The sequence below is a fragment of the Stegodyphus dumicola genome, chromosome 2 (genome assembly GCF_044657685.1).
Source record: "Stegodyphus dumicola isolate Sdum_Otavi_A_Nest chromosome 2, ASM4465768v1".
Classification (NCBI taxonomy): Eukaryota; Metazoa; Arthropoda; class Arachnida; order Araneae; family Eresidae; genus Stegodyphus; species Stegodyphus dumicola.
In genome coordinates, this window is record NC_140769.1 from 213,184,138 (window position 1) to 213,204,494 (window position 20,357).

The 20,357-nt window shown below is 33.9% G+C and overlaps 1 protein-coding gene across 1 annotated transcript; it reads left to right on the top strand.

The window, feature by feature from the left end:
* Positions 1-4,349: 4,349 nt before the first annotated feature.
* LOC146998839 (uncharacterized) lies at positions 4,350-19,739 on the top strand. Its single transcript, XM_085811718.1, has 2 exons — positions 4,350-8,772; positions 19,090-19,739. Exon 1 carries the CDS (start codon positions 5,359-5,361, stop codon positions 7,819-7,821), a length of 2,463 nt encoding a protein of 820 aa, XP_085667844.1. The 5' UTR covers positions 4,350-5,358; the 3' UTR covers positions 7,822-8,772; positions 19,090-19,739.
* Positions 19,740-20,357: the final 618 nt, after the last annotated feature.

Below are 20,357 nucleotides of genomic sequence, written 5' to 3' on the forward strand. Positions count from 1 at the left end.
AGAATTTGCAAAGTAAGAAAAGTCCGGATCTTTAATTTTTCAGAATTCCATAATGTTGCCTGAAGGAGTTGGTGAAAGCAAACTATGGGATGTTCGTGAACCGAGATGTAGACTTTATGAAAAAGATGAAGGAGCTGATGTTCGGGTTCAAAAGGAGTAGAGGTTTAAGTTGGGATTCAATGTAAATTTCCAGAAGAGGAGGCAAAAAATGCTCTCCAAAAGCTCTCTTGATGGCCATTTTGTGGGTAATATCCAAGGGCTTTAGCCTATTAGTAGATAGGTTACAGAGCGAGGGAAGGTTATAAATAGAGATAGGACAGACAGCAGAGATATACAAAACGAACTACGAGGGTAGGTTAGGATCAGCAGAAGTGCCAGTGGTACAAAATAATGTTCATTGCAGATCTATTGGGTCTGAAGCCATACAGGTGGGGACTGTAAATGCAGAAATTTTCGAAAGCCAAAGGAGTCTACATTTTAACAAGTTCTTCAAACAGTTCGCGAAGACAGGAGCTTAGGCAGATGCAATGACAGGAAAAAGGGAAGGAGAGGTCTTTTCCTGGTTTAAGACTGGAAAGATCCAGGAGTGTTTCCAAGAAGGGGGAATTATGAGATGTTCCACAGGAAGTTGAAGGTGGAAAACAGAGAGCTGAGTTTCTTGACAGCAAAAAGTTTAAGGGATTTGTTTGGAATGTCATCTAGCCCTTCGGAAGAGTTTGCACGGAGGGTACGAATTGCAATGCATAGTTTCGATAGGGAGAAAAGGAGAATGAATGGCATGAAGTTTGTGAAGAAAGATGTAGGCCTCAATGACATGGAGAGAAAGCGAGGAGATAGGACTGATAGGGCGGTTAAACTCTCAAGAGGAAAAGGAGCAAACAGAATTGAGGTCTAAATTTCTTTAGTGAGATAGAATGCTAAGCAGGTTTACAGATAGGTGAGGAGAGAGATTAAAGATTTTCCAGATTTTAGAATTGGGGATTTGGGGGTCCAAAGAGAGGCTCGCATGTTACCATTTTTTCTTAGTAAGGATTTTGATTTGACGGTTGATTTTTGTGTTAACCCGACGATAAGCACTTAGGTCTTAAGAGTTTTCAGACCCATAAGCAATTCTTTTAAGATGAGATCTAACGACGCAGTTATTGAGAGGTAATATTTTTCTTGCAGACAGATGGGTTCATTTTGTGGGTACTCTGACTAAGGTCTCACAGTTAGAGAGGGAAGTACAGTTGGAAAATTCAGCTATTTTAGCAACAAATTCAGAATGGCAAAATAGCTTTCTCTTGACAGTCAGAAGGGGAAAAGGAAAATGAAGATAGATGGGAATTAAAAGTAGGGATGTGCATGCCAAGCAGGCGAGACTGGAAGAAATTAGAGAACTGACAAAATTCTAAGTGCCAGAATGATTGAAATATAAGTTGGAGGAGGATAGTTCATGAGAGTTAACATGGATTGAAGAGGGAATTTTTCAAATGAGGCTCCACTAGTGTTGCTGCCAGTGGAACCCTATAAGGCCCATATCACACGGCGTTTGTTTCACACGAACAACTGTTTCGAACAATTTTTCTGCCTGGTTTACTATAGAAAGATAGACGTGCGATTTTTTCCTTCCTTTCCAAAAAAATTGCAAGTTGTTCGTTTTCAACCAATCAGCTTTCGGCTTCGAATGCTATCAGCTTGTTTGTAATGGGGAACCAGTTTCCCCTGTGTTAACCCCAAAGCGATCATTGGTGATTGGCTGACGTGACAAAGCAGAAAAATTGTTCCAAACAGTTATTCTTCCGAAACAAACTGACGTGTGATAGCAGCCTAAGGGTGAATGGGCATTAAAATCACTTTGAATAACGGTGGGCATAGTAGAAATGGAACAAAAGAACTAACACAAATCTTCAGAAAGGGGATGCTGAGGGGGTTGTAGACCTTTACAAGGAAAAGGGACTCTCCTTTAAAGGTGATTTTTACGGCACTAGCTTCCGTACAAGAGTCATGCACAAAGTGGTCGTCTAGGGAGTCTGTGCTGCGAGAGGTCACGATGTACTAGGCTGGCGACTCTGCCTGCGTTGCATTCTCTGTCCCTTAGGTAGAAAAGAAAGTTGTTAAAGCTGAAAAATTTTCTCATTCCCTGCTTAGTTTCAAGAAAAATGGCATTCGCTTTTGTGAAAAAAATGGCTACTACGCACGGCCGCCGAGTCCATCGCAATTGAAGTGAATGGACATCGAAGATGATGGGTGCCATGAAGAAAGGGAGAATGATTGCTTGACAAACAGAGCACAGAAGAGGCTCAGCAAGGTGCGGTACGATGGAAATGGCTGGAAGATGAAGTTAAAGTGAGAAGAGGACGAATATGGGACGAAAACGGTTAAAAACCTGAAAACAGTGAATTCACGTAGTTAGATATAAAGGAGAAAACAGGGTAGGAAGGGAGCAAGGATGTGCCAAGCTACCAGTGATGGATGAGTAAAGGAATAAATAAAGGAGGAAAAGAAATTAACAACAATTAAAGTGTAAAGAAAAGAAATATACAAATAAATACAAGAGAAATTACATAAGATATGATGCATAAAAATATATAATATACATAAGTATGCATAAAATGTCTACAAGCAATAAAATAGAAAAGGGAAAAAAAAAAATCAAGATGAACAAGTATACGCGAGACTGCAGACCGAAGTTATGGTAGATTGCTACACGTTGACAACTATGTAATTCTCAAAATGCAGGAAAAAACATAAAGGTGTGATGAAAAGCTATTCTTATACTTACTCAATTCATGTTGGCTTCCTCTAGTTATTCCTGGACATTAATCCTGAATAGCATACTATTCCGCATAACAATCGTAATAAACGCGAATATGAACGGACCTCGTGGGATTTGGAACGTCTATAGATTCTTTGTCTATAGTCTGTATGTGCGAGGAAAAGTGTATGAAATATACCGGAATTTTCTACCCCTTTCACAACTCTTTGACCAATAGAACGACATGCACCTGTCTCTACTCGCGCGAATCAAAGATTAAAGGTTACGTTAATGCGGAGAAAGCTATTTCCGGAAGTATGATTCACAATCTGACGCTGCAGATAAGAAAGAAAAAGTTGTTTATTTAGTTGCGGCTTTGATGCGGGGGGGACAATAAAAACAAAAGTGCTTTAGAGAAAAAGTAAGCACCTATAAGAGCTTTTATAATTTTGTTTCAAATATAAGGACTTATAAGCACTTGTAAGGACCGCTAAGAACCCTGTTTATAGCATTATAGCTTGTTTATTTTTCTAATTCAAAATATTGCTTAATAAGTGGCCCAAATAGAACTTTACAATAATATGAGAGCGAAAATTAAAAAATTTTTATTTTAATGTTATTTTTTAAATATAATTTCAATATACTACCATTATTTTAATGAAATTAATCAATGTTACAATGTTTTAAAAAAATCCTCGAAAAATTCCAAGACCTCGGAATTTTAAATTTTCTACAAAAACTGGTCTTAAAATCGCCAAAATGTTGATAAGTCGAGAAATTTAGAACCGTTTAGTAACAGAATTCACATCACCAAAAAGCGAAAAGTTGTGTAAGAGCTCCTCATTGGAAAAAATGAAATAATTTCCAAATGCTTATGTTGCACTTCTTTCACTATGAAACTCAAGTATCCCATCATTTATATTAGAAACAGGAATGAATTATGAACCCCTTCAAAAGATAACCATATTTTGCCAGGGAATAGCCAAAAATATTCCTCCAAAATATTAATTCACAGTCAAAATAGCGGTCGTAAAAACAGACCGAAATTTCAGATGATTAAAATTAAGGATCTTCTGCCAATTTCGGCCGAAATTAAGGACTTTTAAGGACCGGACGAACCCTGGTAATCTTATTTTTACGGCACAGCTTCGTCTTTCAGACTTTTCATGTTATATTATACAAAAGATTCTACAATTTCACATATAATATTCACATAAAATTATTTATATATATACAAAATTTGTAATAATATTTTACATTTATAGTAGACCTACATATTTTAAGGATTTTGTTTACATATTACGTGCTCCGCCCTTAGGCACTGCACGAAAAGGAAGGGATGGCCCGTGGGGCTCTTTTTAAGAGAAAGTGGCTCACATCCACGTTGCACATGGGGAAAACCACGAAATAAATAAAATATAATATTATATAAATTATATTTATAAAGAATTTTCGCTGTAGACATGGACATTTAAATGCTTTTAAAGGGCATTTAAATAGCTGACACATTATGCTTTCCAGACGTTTTATTCTCACATACCAGCCACAGAATTTATTTTACTTTTTACTGTAAGAACAGCAACGGGTATATTATTCTTCCCTTGAACGGCAACAGCAGCTGCTTTCAACTTTGTTTATATTTAGCGGTGTGAAGAAGTTTTAAATTGATCTTATATTTATTTCTTTCAGCCCTTAGTAAAATAAGTGGTGCAAGTAAGAAAAAAGTTCGTCACTGTTCGGCGGAATATTTACAATGTGGTTTCATACCCGCTATACACGATGAACTGTGACCTTTTTATCTTTTATGCCAGCAATGCCTGATCAACGAATCAATGAAACGAGGTCGTCTTGAGGCACATTTGAAGGCGAAAAATAATGCTCATATTAATTTGAATTATTTTAAGACATCACAGAAAAATTTTGTATTAAAGAGTAGTATTAAAGTCCATATTTACTGCTCGTAATGCAGTTGTTAATCGTGCTCTTGAAGTTAATTATTATTAGAACTTTTCATAGTATAAAGGGCGCCGTTGCGCCAAAAGAATTCTGTGTTTTTAACATTATGTAACTGTGGTTCGCCATTGCTATGTATGTGTATTGCTGTGATATATTTTGGTGCTTTCATTAAATATATAAAAGATATCGTCATGAATATTTTGTATCCAAATCAAGATCAAATTTACCACTGATGCATATTCGTCAAAACAAAATTAGCGTTCGAACAAGAATCGTCAAGTTATCACTAGCCTTTCGAACTACGCATTAGATATCGTTATTCGCTTCGTAACATGTGGTGCTGTCGCCGGGAATTATCGTAATGGTGGGGTGAGTAAATAGTTTTGTTGAAAATTTGGTTGAATAGAATATTTTGTAATTGTTGAAGTAGTAGGGTTGTTTGATGTCGTTGATCTTGTTTGGTAAAAATTTACAACTTTAGGTTTCGCATTTACTGAATATTTGCAAGTAAGAAAATGTTGTGCTTTCTTAGAATTAGAATTTGTTGTTAATGCTTGAAGTGTGATTTGTTGTTGAAAATTACAGTTTGTTTTCTTAGAATTCTAGAATTAGAATTTATTGTTAAAGTATTTGAGGGGTAAAATTTGTTGCTAGAAACTGTGAAAATGGCTGAATTGTTAAAGCTTCGAACTAAGCGTGACACACATCGTGAACAAACATTAAAGTTAGTAGAAAAAATAAACATATATTTGAATGAATCAGATATTGATATAGATGTATGTGATTCATATTTAGAACAGTTGAATAGTAAAATTGAAATTATTAACATACTAAATAGTGACATTGATGAATTGTTGAAAGAAGAACAAGAAATTAAGGATGAAATTAACACAGTAGATGAATATAACGAAAAAATAATACCAGTTAAAGTAAAGTTGCAAAACAAAATTAAATCAATTGGAAAAGTTCCATATCAGTCAGGTGAACAAACAGTAAATCCAGAAAATGTTCACGTAGAAAATAAAACTTTGCATTTAGGAAACAGAACTAAACTTCCTAAACTTTCGCTTCCTCGATTCTATGGTGAGCCTTCAGAATATTTAGATTTTTGGAATCAGTTTGAGAATTCTGTGCATAATAATTTTAATTTAACTGAGGTTGACAAATTTTGCTATTTAAAGTCGTTATTAGGTGGTAAAGCCCTAGCTAGCATCAAAGGATTCTCAATTACTCCAGAGAATTATAAACAGGCTGTTAAATTAATTTCGGAAACATTTGGCCAAAGAGACATTTTAATAAATGCTCACTTGTCAAATCTGGCACCTGTAAAAAATGCTTCTAACATTCAGGCCCTTCGTAACCTTTATTTTGAAGCCCAAACTCAAATTAGATGTTTAGAGGAATTAAATGTCAAATCGGAAACATACACAACAATACTGACTAACATAATACTAAAAAATCTGCCAGGAGAATTGACTCTTGAATTTTCGAAGCAAAATATAAATAATTGTCATGATTTACAGGAATTGATGAAGTTTTTACACAATGCTATTAGTGCAAGAGAAAAGGCATTCCGTATTAATTCTAATAATGTATCTTCATATAATAATTTTCATTCTAACCAACACAAACAAAACAATTTTCGAAATCAGAAACGAAACTTCCCTCCGAGTCGCAATAATCAACACGCGTCAGTAACAGAATTTATGGCGAAAACTTCCGAAGTTTGTTTATTCTGCGGTCAAGGTCACTGTAAGACTGAATGTGAGAACATGACTGTGCAACAAAAAAGGGATAAATTAATTAAGGAAAGGAGATGTCTGTTATGTTGTAACACAAACTGTTTTGTCAAAAAATGTAATGCTAAACAGTGTTCATTCTGCTTTGGTAGACACGCCAAAGCTATTTGTTTTAAATTTGAAAATTCTAGCAAGTGTAAATCTAATTCAAAACCGGAAGAAGAAAAACCAAAGGAATTGGAAATTCAGCCTACTATTTCTAATTCAGTTGTAAATGATAGGAATGTGATTTTATTGCAGTGTGTTAGGACAGAAATTGTTGGTCGTAAATCGCCAGGTACAGTTATTGCAATGTTTGATAACGGTAGTGAGAAGAGTTTTATTAAAAGAAATGTATCTATGAAGTTGGGATTAAAATGTCTAGGGTCAGAAACATTAAAGATTTATTCATTTGGAGCAAAGGATCCTAGGTTGCAAACATGTCGCAGAGTTGAAGTGAGATTGCGAAATATTTTAGATGGAAATGAAGTCGTAATACAGGCGTTGGAAACAGATGAAATTTCGAGGGCGGCGATTAATTTGCCGAATGAGCGTACAAGAGCTGAAATGGAAGCCAAGGGATTAACTTTAACGTGGGGTTATAATCAAGCGTCAGATGATAATGAAATTTCCTTGTTAATAGGTATAGATTTTTATTGGAAATTGACAAAAGGTTTTGAAAGGTTAAATACGTCTTTGGTAGCTGTAAACACAGAACTTGGATGGTCCTTGCAGGGAAATTGTGGTGATATGAGTAAAACGACTGCTGTGAACTTAGTTTTAGGTGATCAAAGCACTGTATCAGCTGAACTCAGGCGTTTCTGGGAACTGGAAAGTTTAGGTATTGAAAACAAGGAAGCGGAGTGTTTGACTTTAGTGGAACAGGAGATACTTGATGAATTTAATAATTCTGTTGGGTTCGTAGATGGAAGGTATTGTGTAAAGTTGCCGTGGAAACCAGGTATGCAGGAGAAATTAGCAAATAATAGAGAAGTAGCTCGGAAACGTTTCGATGGTCTGGTTAGGAGATTTAAAAATGATACAGCTTTTTATGAGGATTATAAAAAGGTAATTGATGATTATCGTAGGGAAGGTATCATTGAGAATTCGTCGTCAGATACTGAAGTGTCATATTCTGAGCAGTCATTCTACTTACCCCACCACGCTGTCATTCGCGAGGACAAATCTACTAGTCGACTTCGAATCGTGTTTGATGGTTCTTCTCATGAAGGAGGACAACTTTCAATTAATGACTGTTTATTTAAAGGACTAAACTTGTATCCGAATCTATTTGAAATGATTTTAAAGTTTCGACAAAATACAATCACCTTCACAGCGGATATAAAGTAAGCGTATCTACAAATTTTGATCGATCCTAGTGACAGAAAATTTACTAGATTCTTCTGGATTGATGATATCGGTTCTAATTCATATCAAGAAATGAACTTTAGTAGAGTTTTATTTGGACTAAAACCAAGTCCATATTTATTAGCTGCAACTCTGAAATATCATTTTGATAAATGTAAACAAGAATTTCCTGATACTTGCAAATTACTGTCAGAATGGTTTTATGTCGACGATTTGATTGGAGGCGAAGAAGACTTGCAAGCGGCTTTGAAAATTACGACTGAAAGTGTAGAAATTCTCAAAAGATGTGGCATGATATTACGAAAATGGAAAACCAATTCCATGGAACTGCGTAAGCTGTGGAAAGATGCTGAGTTCGAAATCGATGAGGAAAAGAGCTCAAGTACAGGACTTGACTCACCATCCAAGGTGTTGGGTCTAGTTTGGGATCCAGATGCGGACAGTATATCTTTTAACGTGAAAGAATTATCAAAGTTTGTCAAGAACGGAACTGCTTCGAAAAGGTTTATTCTTCGAGTAGTGGGTTGTGTTTATGATCCTATCGGATTTCTTGGGCATTTCATCATAACGCTGAAGTGCATTCTACAGGAACTGTGGAGTCATGACATAGACTGGGATGATAAACTTCCATCGTCACTGGATCACAAGTGACAGTTGTGGTGCAGTGAAATCGAACACTTAGAAGATCTCCAGATTCCTAGATGTTATTTTTCAAATTTGAACTGTAAATTTATTTCATTTGAAATTCATTCTTTTTCAGATTCATCTCTTTTAGCCTATGGAACTGTATTGTATTTAAGAGCTATATCTGAATATGGGAGGATAAGTATCAGTTTTATTTGTTCTAAAAGTCGTGTAGCTCCTCTGAAAGGTCTTACATTACCAAGACTGGAATTAATGGGAGCTTTATTGTCCGCAAGATTAGTCCATCAAGTAAGTAAATGTCTTAAATTTAATACTTCTAGTTATTTTTGGACCGACTCGATGATTACATTATGTTGGATTAAGGGACAAGCTAGTAAATACAAAACTTTCGTAAAAAATAGAATAGAAGAAATTCAATCTTTATCAGATACCAATATTTGGGCTCATTGCCCTGGTAAGGATAACCCTGCAGATATCTTGTCCAGAGGAATTTCTGCAGCAAATTTAGCTACAAACCATCTTTGGTGGCACGGTCCACCGTGGCTAAGCCAATCACCTGAATACTGTCCTACTGAAAGAGACAACTTAAAATCTACAGACGTAGACTTAGAGCTAAAAAAAGAATTTGAAAGTACAGTGAAAAATAACTGTTTGGTAGAAAATTCGAAATTTATTTTAGATTTAAGGAAATATAGTTGTTTGTTAAAAGTACTAAGAGTAACTGCACTAGTTAAACGGTTTGTTAATAAACTTCAAAAACGACAAACGATTGCAGGTCCCCTCACAGCAGAAGAACTTCAAAATGCTGAAATAGACTGGATAAAACATGAGCAAAACATAGAGTTCAACTTAGAATTACAGAACCTTAAAAATGGTAAATCGATTCCTAAAAACTCTCCACTTTCAAATTTAGCCCCATTTCTCGACAGTTGTGGTGTTTTGCGCATAAAAGGAAGGTTAGAACAAGGAGCGTTTACAAAGGAGGAAGCTCATCCTATACTACTTCCTAAGCAGTCTAAATTTACAGAGTTAATTATTATTCGAGAACATAATAAAATTTTTCATGGTGGAGTTACATTGACGCTAGCCAAAATTAGGTCTAGATTTTGGATTCCACGAGATAGACAAATTTTAAAAAGAGTATTAGGTAACTGCCTAATTTGTCGAAAGTATAAGTTGAAACCAGCTAAACAAATAACTAGTCAACTACCTAAATGTAGAATTACTGAAAACCCTCCTTTTACTGTAACTGGCATAGATTTCACTGGCCCAGTTTTAATAAAATCAGGAAAGGATACGCCTCAAAAGGCTTACATAACATTATTTGCATGCAGTGTTACTAGAGCTGTGCACATAGAATTAATCACAAATATGTCAACAAAAAATTTTATTTTGTCATTAAGGAGATTTTTAGCTAGGAGAGGAAATTGTAAAGTTATCATTTCCGACAATGCTAAGAGCTTAAGAGCCACTAATGAAATTCTTAAAGAATTTGCAAAAATTATAATAGATTCAAAATTGAAAGATTTCATATCAATAAACGGCATAACTTGGCAATATATTGCGCCTCACGCGCCTTGGTGGGGTGGTTTTTATGAAAGGCTTATGAAAAGTATCAAAGATCCTTTGAGAAAGGTTCTCGGAAGGGCTCTTCTTAACTTTGAGGAAATGATGACTATTCTATCAGAAATTGAGTTAGTTTTAAATCATAGACCTCTTACTTATGTCCATAATGAAATAAAAGAGCCAGAAGCTCTTATACCTGCCCATTTCTTGTTTCCAGGGCAAGAAAATATTTCTTATCCTGTACATTTCGCCGACCTTTTCAGGAATGAACCATTGAACAGGCAGACTTTGACTAGGAGAAAACTGTATCAAACTAATCTTTTGAAACAAATTTGGAAAAAGTGGAAAGAGAATTATCTCCTCGAATTACGGTCTGCGCATACTTTTCTAAATCCATCTCCTGAAAGGAATCTTAAAATGGGTGAGGTTGTATTGCTGGAGGGGTCGACGAAATCAAAATTTTTATGGCCTATTGGAATTATAGAAGTTTATAAAGGTAGGGATGGGTATGTGCGTTCATGTTTGATTCGTACTTCTCAAGGACTTTATCGAAGACCCGTCCAATTAATCTATCCTTTTGAAGTTTAAAGTTATATATATATGTTTGTTTCGTGTATTGTATTTAATTTGCAATGTAGTTTTCAGTATTAATTTGTGCATATTGATTTTGATTATATCTAAATATATTATTCATATGTAAATTTAATGTGCTCTTAAAAGAGCACAGGTGGGGTGTGTTAGAACTTTTCATAGTATAGAGGGCGCCGTTGCGCCAAAAGAATTCTGTGTTTTTAACATTATGTAACTGTGGTTCGCCATTGCTATGTATGTGTATTGCTGTGATATATTTTGGTGCTTTCATTAAATATATAAAAGATATCATCATGAATATTTTGTATCCAAATCAAGATCAAATTTACCACTGATGCATATTCGTCAAAACAAAATTAGCGTTCGAACAAGAATCGTCAAGTTATCACTAGCCTTTCGAACTACGCATTAGATATCGTTATTCGCTTCGTAACAATTATCAAATTTCATTACTCATCGCTAAATCTGGGGAAATGCATACTAAAGGAAGAATTTAATAAAACCATCAAAATCATCATTTCTTAAAATGATTATGGGAAAAGATGACAAAGACGTTAAAAGCTATGCCACTAAGTAACAATACTGTTAGCAGAAGAATAGATGAAATGACTGAGTATACTGAAATCCAACTTGTTGGAAAGCTGAAAACAAGAAAATTTTACATGCAAATGGATGAATCAATATTGAGAGACAGTGAGGTCGTACTTATAACCTACATAAAATATACTGATAAGGGTGATTTTGCCGTAGAAATGTTGTTCTGTAAATCATTGGAAAGCACCACTAACTCCAAAGATATTTACAGTAAGCTAAAAAATTGCTTAAATGTAAAAAATAAACCAACAAAAATGTAATATCTTGAGCTGCAGATGGTGCTTCTAATAGGATTTGGAAGAAAAAGGTTTGCTCAAAACTGATGAAAGATGAGAATCCAGAATGTTTCTGGTGCATTATGTTATTCATAGGGAAAACATGGTAGCTAAAAACATTTGGCCTGTTCTTAGCGAAGTACTAAATTCAGTTATAAAGTGTATCTATGGTATTAAAGCTAGTGCCAAATGCGAACGTCTCTTCAAGTTACTTTGTGAAGAGCAAAATGAAAACTATATGAGACTTATTACTTCATATTGAAGTACGATGTCTGTCGAAGGCATTTCTGAGTTATTTAGCCAATATTTTTGAAAAATTAAATATATTAAATAAACAACTTAAAGGAGCAAATAAAATTCTTGTCGATGTAAAAGCGAAGATATTTGGTTTCATTACCTTTAATTATGTCAGGTATATCTTTACAACAAAAATTTTGAAAAGTTTCATTGGATCCAAAAATGTGAAGTGACTGATACCGCTATACATGTTACTGTCGATCATCTGGCAATTTTATGGGCAATTTTATGAGTTTATTTAAAAGAAAGATTGATTTGAAACAAATTCACTTCCCAACCTGGATGATGCAGCCAATGTTAGTCGATTTGGCTGATATTTCAAATATGCAGTATCAAGAAGAACTCGCAGAAATGCATAATGATAAGTCAATTAAAACTTTATCTCTACATATAATAAAAGGAAGTCTGTGTGTTATGTCTTTCATTCGTGCTGCGCGTAAGCTAATCGACCCAGGGCTCCGAAATTTAGTACATGGGTATCTAGACAAGGGCCAGTGCACCTTGAAGCGATTTTTTCAAAATTCAAATGAGGTCAAATCCATAATTCTCTCTTATTATATCAGAAACAATGGCACGCAGCCACTGATGCTGATATATCCACTGTTGCTATTGTTGCTGATATCAGCACTGTTGCCACTCGGAAAAATGAGGGCGATAATTCTCTGCAGTTTTTAAATTTAATACATTGGATATTCGACGTTTGTCGAGAGGTGCTTGGATACGACGTTTGTTTTCGGGTACGTTTAAAAGCCAGACGAAAGCTGGCCGAATATCGGCTCGTTTAATCTAAAAGGAGCAATGGCATGGTTTGTAAGCAATCCGAAATCAAATATCCAAATGCAACAAAATGTGCAAGACAACTATTGTTACCGTTTCCATCTTCCTACTTAGCTGAATGCGGATTTAGTGCCATAAATGATTTGCTGCTAAAAAAAAGAGAAAAAAAAAGGAGAGAGAGAGAGAAATCGGCTGGATATAATAAAATGGGGAGACTTGAGACCGATGCTAACTAAATTGGAACCTGACATAAAATTTCTTTGCAGAAAACATCAAGTACAAGGGATCTCCCCAAATTTAAATAATAAATAATTACTAATACTTAAAATAATACAGAAAAAACGTTCCTTAAAATTATTTTGTGCTTGAATTTCAATTCTCCATTATTTTGAAAGTTTACTTATTGGGTTTTCTCACAAAATTTCCTAGAAATTTCTTCCTAAAACCTATCATTCAAGTCCTTCTCCTATTTTCTTCTTTCTATGTATTTCTTTCTCCTGATGAGGAGGGACCTTTAGCTGCCCTCGAAATTGATTGAGTGTTTTATTATACCTACGCTAAATACAAGGTTGTTTTTTACGATTTTGACTGGTAGTTCGGTTCGAGGTTCGAATCCCGCGAACGGGCTGGCTGCAAGGTTGGTTTCGTGGTTTTCCCCATGTGTAACGTGTATACGAGCCAGTTTCCCTCAGAAAGTCCTCCACGAAGGCATCTCTCCCCTTAGGCAGATAGCCCTAGTGTGCTTTGCCATAATTAAATGCACAATACACTAACCGGAGCACACCGGAACCCTTAAATAAGAAGGTCATGGGACTTCTTTTATATACCTAAAGCAAAATTTCAGCAGAAAATTCTTTGAATTTTATTTAATAATACGCCAGTATTAAAAACTGGTTGTAACTGAATGTATGCCCGTCTATCTGTGGAAAACTAGCCCTTTGATGGTTAAGAATAGAAAAAACCACACCCCATGTCAAAGGGTTTTTTTTTTTTTTTTTTTTTCCTTCCCTTTCCCTCCAGGAAGTGCAATGAATTTATTAGAGCAGGTTTTTAGTTCCCGAAAATATTAGAAGTGGAACTTTTGGAAGGATGTAATTAAATGAGGGGGACGAAAATTGTCACTTGCAAAGAACCTTACTTTTGTTTGTCACTATTAGTTTACAACTCGGATTTCGGAGGGTAATTCGGCCCAAGGCCCAAGGTGTTTGTCTTCCGGAGTACCTTTGCAACTTAATGCAATTACCTCCACAACTTCGATAAGGAAACTGAGTTAAATAAGAAAAAGCATTGGTTAAAGGAAAAATGAACAAACCGTTAAGGGTTTACTGTGAAAGAAATGAATAAGGAGTCCACGTAAGGGACGAGAAATTCTTTCTGCTTTCAACTTGTGCTTGGGTATTTCCTCTCTTTCAATCTTGGAGCACAAGTTGAAAGCAGAAAGAATTTCTGAAATACCCTTATATGGGGTCAGGTCCTAAATTTAGAACCCCTGTTTTCACCATGGAGGTAGGAAAGGAGTTTTCACCATGTTTCACCATGGAGGCTTACTTCCTACCTCCATGGTTTTCACAGAGGGGGCTGAAAAGTAGGGAATAATCTTGCTTGTGGTCTTGGGGGTCGTTTAAACATCTAACTTCTCTACATTCAGTTTTATACAGAGGAAAATACAAATTGAATTCTTCGAATGAATGCAATTTTGTACAATGAAAATGTATTACTTAACGATAAACTGTAAGATAAATAACATCTTTTTTTAAAGCGATAGGTGTAGAAAGACAGATATTTGTTACACGAATGAATTTGTAGTAAATATTGAGTTTTTCATTTCGAATGCTATGTTCCATGTATGCGAAGTAGCTGAGTATCTGAGATAATAGTCATAACCGAATAGCTTTCAACCTTTTCACGGCTAAGGACTGTTTCTCAATTACATTGTGGTCGCTGCTTTTTGGTTAATTTTCTAATGACATATAAACAATAGTTGTTTTTATTTGAGACTTATGAATAAAATAACGCAAACTAGACTGCAGAAAATTCTTAAGAAGGAAGTTAAATAATACTGAAAAATACATTATTGATGCACTTTTGTGTTTTATATGTAGTAGTATTAACTACTACTATAATCCTTAAATGGAATCCTTAAATTATATATATCTATGTGTAGGTATATATAAATGGAACCAAATATAGAACAAGGTATAAAATATCTTTATTATACAATGTTCATTACCATACGTATATTTACGTAATATCAATATAAATAGTTAGTTAGGTTTCGTACATATATAATTTATTTTTATATTTTGTATTTGTTGTATTAGATTCAGTATTGTATACGTATCTGAAGTTTAATTTGTTCTCTTTTTGGGTTACGACTTTAAGTGAGAAAGAATTGTTAGGGCCTTCATAGGGATTACATTATTATACAATCAGTTAGGATCCTACTTTTCCTTTCTTTTAATCATTATGTATATTGAAATACTACTTGATAAGTATACTTAAAATATAGCAGTTTTTAAGCTACTTATTTATATATCTATTGTTTGGTCTGGTTTGTTTGATTATAGCAAAGCATTCGACGGTTATTTGCCTAAGGGTAAGGGTGCCTCGTGGAGAACTTTCTAAGCAAAACTGACTCTTATGCACGTTACACGTGGGAAAAACCTCGAAAACGCCAATACAGCCATCCCCGTCGATCCAGATTCGAACCCCGGATCGACCTGCCAGAGTTCAATGGTTTTACAGCTCAGCCGCTAGTGAGCCACACACACACACATCCACACATATACATTAAATAGTATTTGCATGTCGTTTATAAAGTATAATTGAGTGCAATTATATCATAAAGAGAAAATATTCTATGGAATTACTTCACTTCGTAGACTTTTTGCTAAGCTTCACCATATTTCTTAAAGAGAATCGCAACGCTGATTCCATTTCCTAGACCTTTATGTATCTTATTTTTTTCTACACTGCATTATATTTAGAAAATTATTTCACTTGGTTATAGCTGAAAATGCAGTTTTTTTATTGAAGAATTTAAGGGTAAGAAGAGAATTATGCCCTTTTCTAATTATTCTTGAAGCATTTAATTAAAAAAAAAGCGCACATTAATACGGATCACTGAACTAAAGTGCTCGATACAGGACAGATTAATTAGCTACTAAATTTTGATTTTCTTTGAGTAAAAATGAATTCATCTGCATTCTATAAGAAAGCAAATATTCAAGAAAATCCCCCCCCGATTCTCGCAGTCATAATATTTTTCTTAAGTATTCAGCTAATTCATATTCAAATATTCCAATCCATTACAATAAGTAATAAATTGATACAGTAAATAAATAATTAAAATCAATTAAATGGAATTTTAATTGATTTTAATTGCCATTTTCCCTCTGATAAACCCCTCTTTAGAGTTCAATAGCAGTCGATCAGCTTTTGTTTGGGGTTCATTTTGCTTTATGGTATGCTTACATTATATATGTATGTATTATGCATTGCTCATACTCATCAATTGCAGCTTTTAATATTTTTTGGAAAAAAATCAATATGAGAATCCAGAAAATGATTCTTAGCGACGCTAAAACTATTATTACTAGGCACTCTCATGCCACATTGTTTAAAAAAAAAATCGCATTGTTTAAAGGTAGATTCTATGCACATATTTTAGTCTAAAATTAAAAGCTGAAAGTCAAAATTAAGGGGGTTGCTCTTAGAAAGCCTCAATTAGAAGTAGTTATAGGAAATGTTAATCAATACTTATAATCTTACGGATTAAACACTTATTCCCTATTTGATCACGTGTATGGCAAACAGATATTCGTCATTCATAAAGAAAAGAAAGGTGAATCAAAATGAGTTATATTCTTGTTTTTTCAATTGCAAAAACATCTTAAGATACTATCGGATTTAATCTTTAAATTATTCCAGTAATAATCAGAACAATGGAGGCCATTATTCTTAATTATAATTTACTAATGCAAATCCTATTTTGGTTTCAAATGGCTTTCATTAATTACGTTAATGATATACTGATACTGAATGAGACCTAAAAACACTTTTTTTTTAAATATATCTCCCCTTATGATCCCGGACACAGCCGTTTACTTTTCCCTTCCGTAATTAACGTCAGTCTCCTGCTGTTGACCGCATTTGCCAAGCCACCGAAACGAAAGAGAGAGAGGTGTTGATTGAGGCGAATTCCGGAACGCATTCGGAGGGCAATTCGGAGAACGCTTTTTATCCCTGTCAGATTCTGCTTGACAGGATGAGGCAGAGTTTGTGAACTGTTGCATTCTTCTTTCTTTCTTTGCGGTAGCCACACTCTTTCGCTCAAAAATTTCTTCCCCCTTCGCCGGTCAGTCATTGCCGGCAGGACTTTGAAAAGCACTGCGTGTGTTCCATTGCACAGCCTCTTTCTGTGATTTCTCTCTCCCTCCAGCACTCCTTCGCCCCTCGAAGGTCACGATAATACCCACTTCCTCTCTAGTTCTTGAATTCAAGCGCATTTGCTTGGCTTCCTTACAACTTCTTTGAATAAAATACACTATATAACAATACAGTGTAAATAACAGTATATCGCATTATTATATATTGATATGATTATGGCTGAACTTCGTGTACATATGTAATATTCTAAACTTTTAAGTTGATAACTACCTGCCTACATAAAGCATTTTTACGACTTTGCGAAATAAAGCAGGATTAGACTATGTTTGTTTAACTCATTTATTAGCAGTTTACGCGTTACATTAATAATGACGAATGCTTTGAAAATATCAAAAATCAAACTTCCTACTGAGGTTGAATTGTTTCTGATAAAACTTGCTATGAAACAATAGTTCTTCAAATCAGTTCTGTATAGTTCCCGGTACAACAGAATAGTTTCAAACATTTTAAAGCTACAGCGTTATTAATCACGTATCTCGCGAATGATTTGACTTTATTATACAGCCATGTATTTATTATACTGATTTTTAATATTAATTTAAAATTAAGTTATTTTTACATGAGCTACCAAAAACGTTGCAGTGACTCACTGATAGCTAACTTGTTGTATATATTACCTATCATAGTCTGAACAGAAAAAGTGTCATTACACACATTTCAGGGAACTTCGATGGTATTCAGAGTTAATTAAACTTCGATAATTAAAAAAAAATAATAAATAACCAAAAAATAGCGCCACTGAAATCGGCGAAAGCTCTGAGCTGTTTGAGCTAGGACAGAAAAGAAATAAATTCGACAATAATTGAAGACAAATGTGAATGTGATTTGATGTTTAATATAAATCTGAATTTTAATCGCATTGTCATATTTTTGTTTGGGCTAGGTTCTGATTAATTGCAGGGCACAAGTATAAACCTAGTAGAAGCGAACGATTTTTTTTTTTTTTTACCAGATATTGACTCGTCTTCATGTTACACATTTACATTATAGAAAATTCCGAGTAGCGAGTTAAGTTAAGAAGTTACTTTGTATGAAAATCTGCTAATTTTTCAAAAGTAAGGAGTTTAAAGATATTATTTATTGCTTTAAACTCAGACAGACGGAAAGATAATACTTAGCATCTTAATTGATTATTAAGAGTTTTAAACAGTATGACAGTATTGTTTAGCTAATTTTTTTTTTTTTTTTTTTTTTTTTTTTTTTCTCCTTTGCGTGATTAAATTGCAAAATTCAAAAAATTTTACATTACTCTATTCATGCTCCTCTCACCTTCAGTAAGTTTCTAAAATAACCATTCTCGAAATGTTACTCTTCACTAATCATGTTGACATTAAAAAGAGAGAAGACATAAATGAAAAATAAATGGAAGGGTCTGTCTGTGTGTGTCTTTCGTTCGTGCTGCGCGTAAGCTAGACCCGGGGCTACGAAATTTGGTACATAGGTGCATCTAGACAAAAGCCAGTGCACCTCGAAGCGAATTTTTTTAAAACTCGAATCAGATTTTCTTTTACTTTATCTTTTTTGATGAAATCGCATGATTTTGAATAGTTTCATTCTTTGGCAAGTTTTTCATTCAATGCTTTGTATACTAGACTGCTGACTGTTGAAAATATGAGATAAAATATTACTAATTATACACGCATATCGCAATCTTTTTATTCTGACGCGCATGTGTTTCGCGAGGCACAACAGAAGGAATTTCCCTTCCCCTCCCTCTCTCTTTATTAGCTAATATTTGTATATTTTTAATTATCTCATCCACAGAGCACAATTTTGATTGGTTACAATTATATAAAAAGTTTTGCATGCTTTTTTTAGGAAACTAAATTCTTAACTTCCTATATACCATTTGAATTCTTAAGATTTGCAACAGAAAGTTGGTTAATTTTTTTATTAGGATAATTAATATTTGTGTTAAGAGATATTGCTTTTTACATTTATTACACAAGTATTGCATTATACACAAGTAGATTGCATTAGTACATTGCATTATACACAAGTAATTTTTGTATATATAATAAATTTTTATTTATTTATTTATTTATTTTCCCTGTAGGATATCTGTATCATGAAATTGGAAAAGGCATGGTAAAATTTCAAAAGTTAAAGCAACATTAGAAGCTGTTTTGAAATTAGTTTGTTTTCGGATGGTTAGTTTTCTAAGGCATAATGTAGCCATAAAACGGGAACAAGGGGAGAAGAAGTAGATGGTCAAATGCTGCAACACCTGTTTTACTGTGTCTGAAAAAAGATTTGCTTAACGGTTTTACTGGATTTCTAGAACAGATGTAATTAAAAACGGGAAGAAGAAAACAATAAAATTCAGAAGCTGAAATAGTACTGAACCTGCATTCGAAAATTATTTGTTTTCTAGAACATGAGTTATCATTAAACGGGAAGAAATGGCAACAAAATGTAAAAAATTGCAACATTTCTGAAAATGGACTAATGGACTATCTGTGTCCGGAAAGGTTTTACTTACCAATCTTGTCTTATTCCTGTGGGTGTAAAATGGGAAGGAAAAGTAACAAATTTGGGAAGGTTAAACATCTTTGCAGCATATGTTCAAAAATGTTTTAGCTGTCGATTTTGTTATTTTTTCTAGGATACGTGTAACGATGGAAAGAGAAAGAAAATAAATGTTGAAAAATTATTTTAGTTTTCTAAGACATGTGCAAAATATAATAAAGGCTGTAATCTGAACAACTTTTGAATGTGTGTTGGAAAATGATTTATTCTTCAGTTCTGTTAGTTTTTCAGCACATACTTAATCGTCAGAATGGAAGGAAAAAAACCATTACAAAATTTTGGAGGAAAACTTTTCTTTTCTTTTCTTTTTTTTTTTTTTTTTTTTTTTTTTTTTGTATATAATGTATTTATTATTAAACTTAAAAAATATTTTAATTGTTTTCCAGCAATACATACTTTAATTCGTGTAATTCATTTGTTTAGCATAAAGTGCATGTGTATATCCATTATGAAGTTATTTTTAAATTTTTTACTTTTCATACATTTTGATACCGCACCAAGAGAAATACTACGTTTTTAGTTTCATAGGTAGCACCGTTAAACATACGAAGTTAAAAAAAAAGTATAAAAATAATTTTGTTCTTTGATACGTATAATATTCTATTTTTTAATATTTTACTCACGCTTTAATACCTCATTACTACATTCGGCTACTACCTTAGGATGTCTACTAAATTACGTATAGATAGGTATACATATTTTGTACCTAAGGTAGTTTAGTTGTACAGTAAAATATACAATGTTGAAATACTAATGTATTCTTTCAATTATATATGTATTTCAATTAGTGTCTTC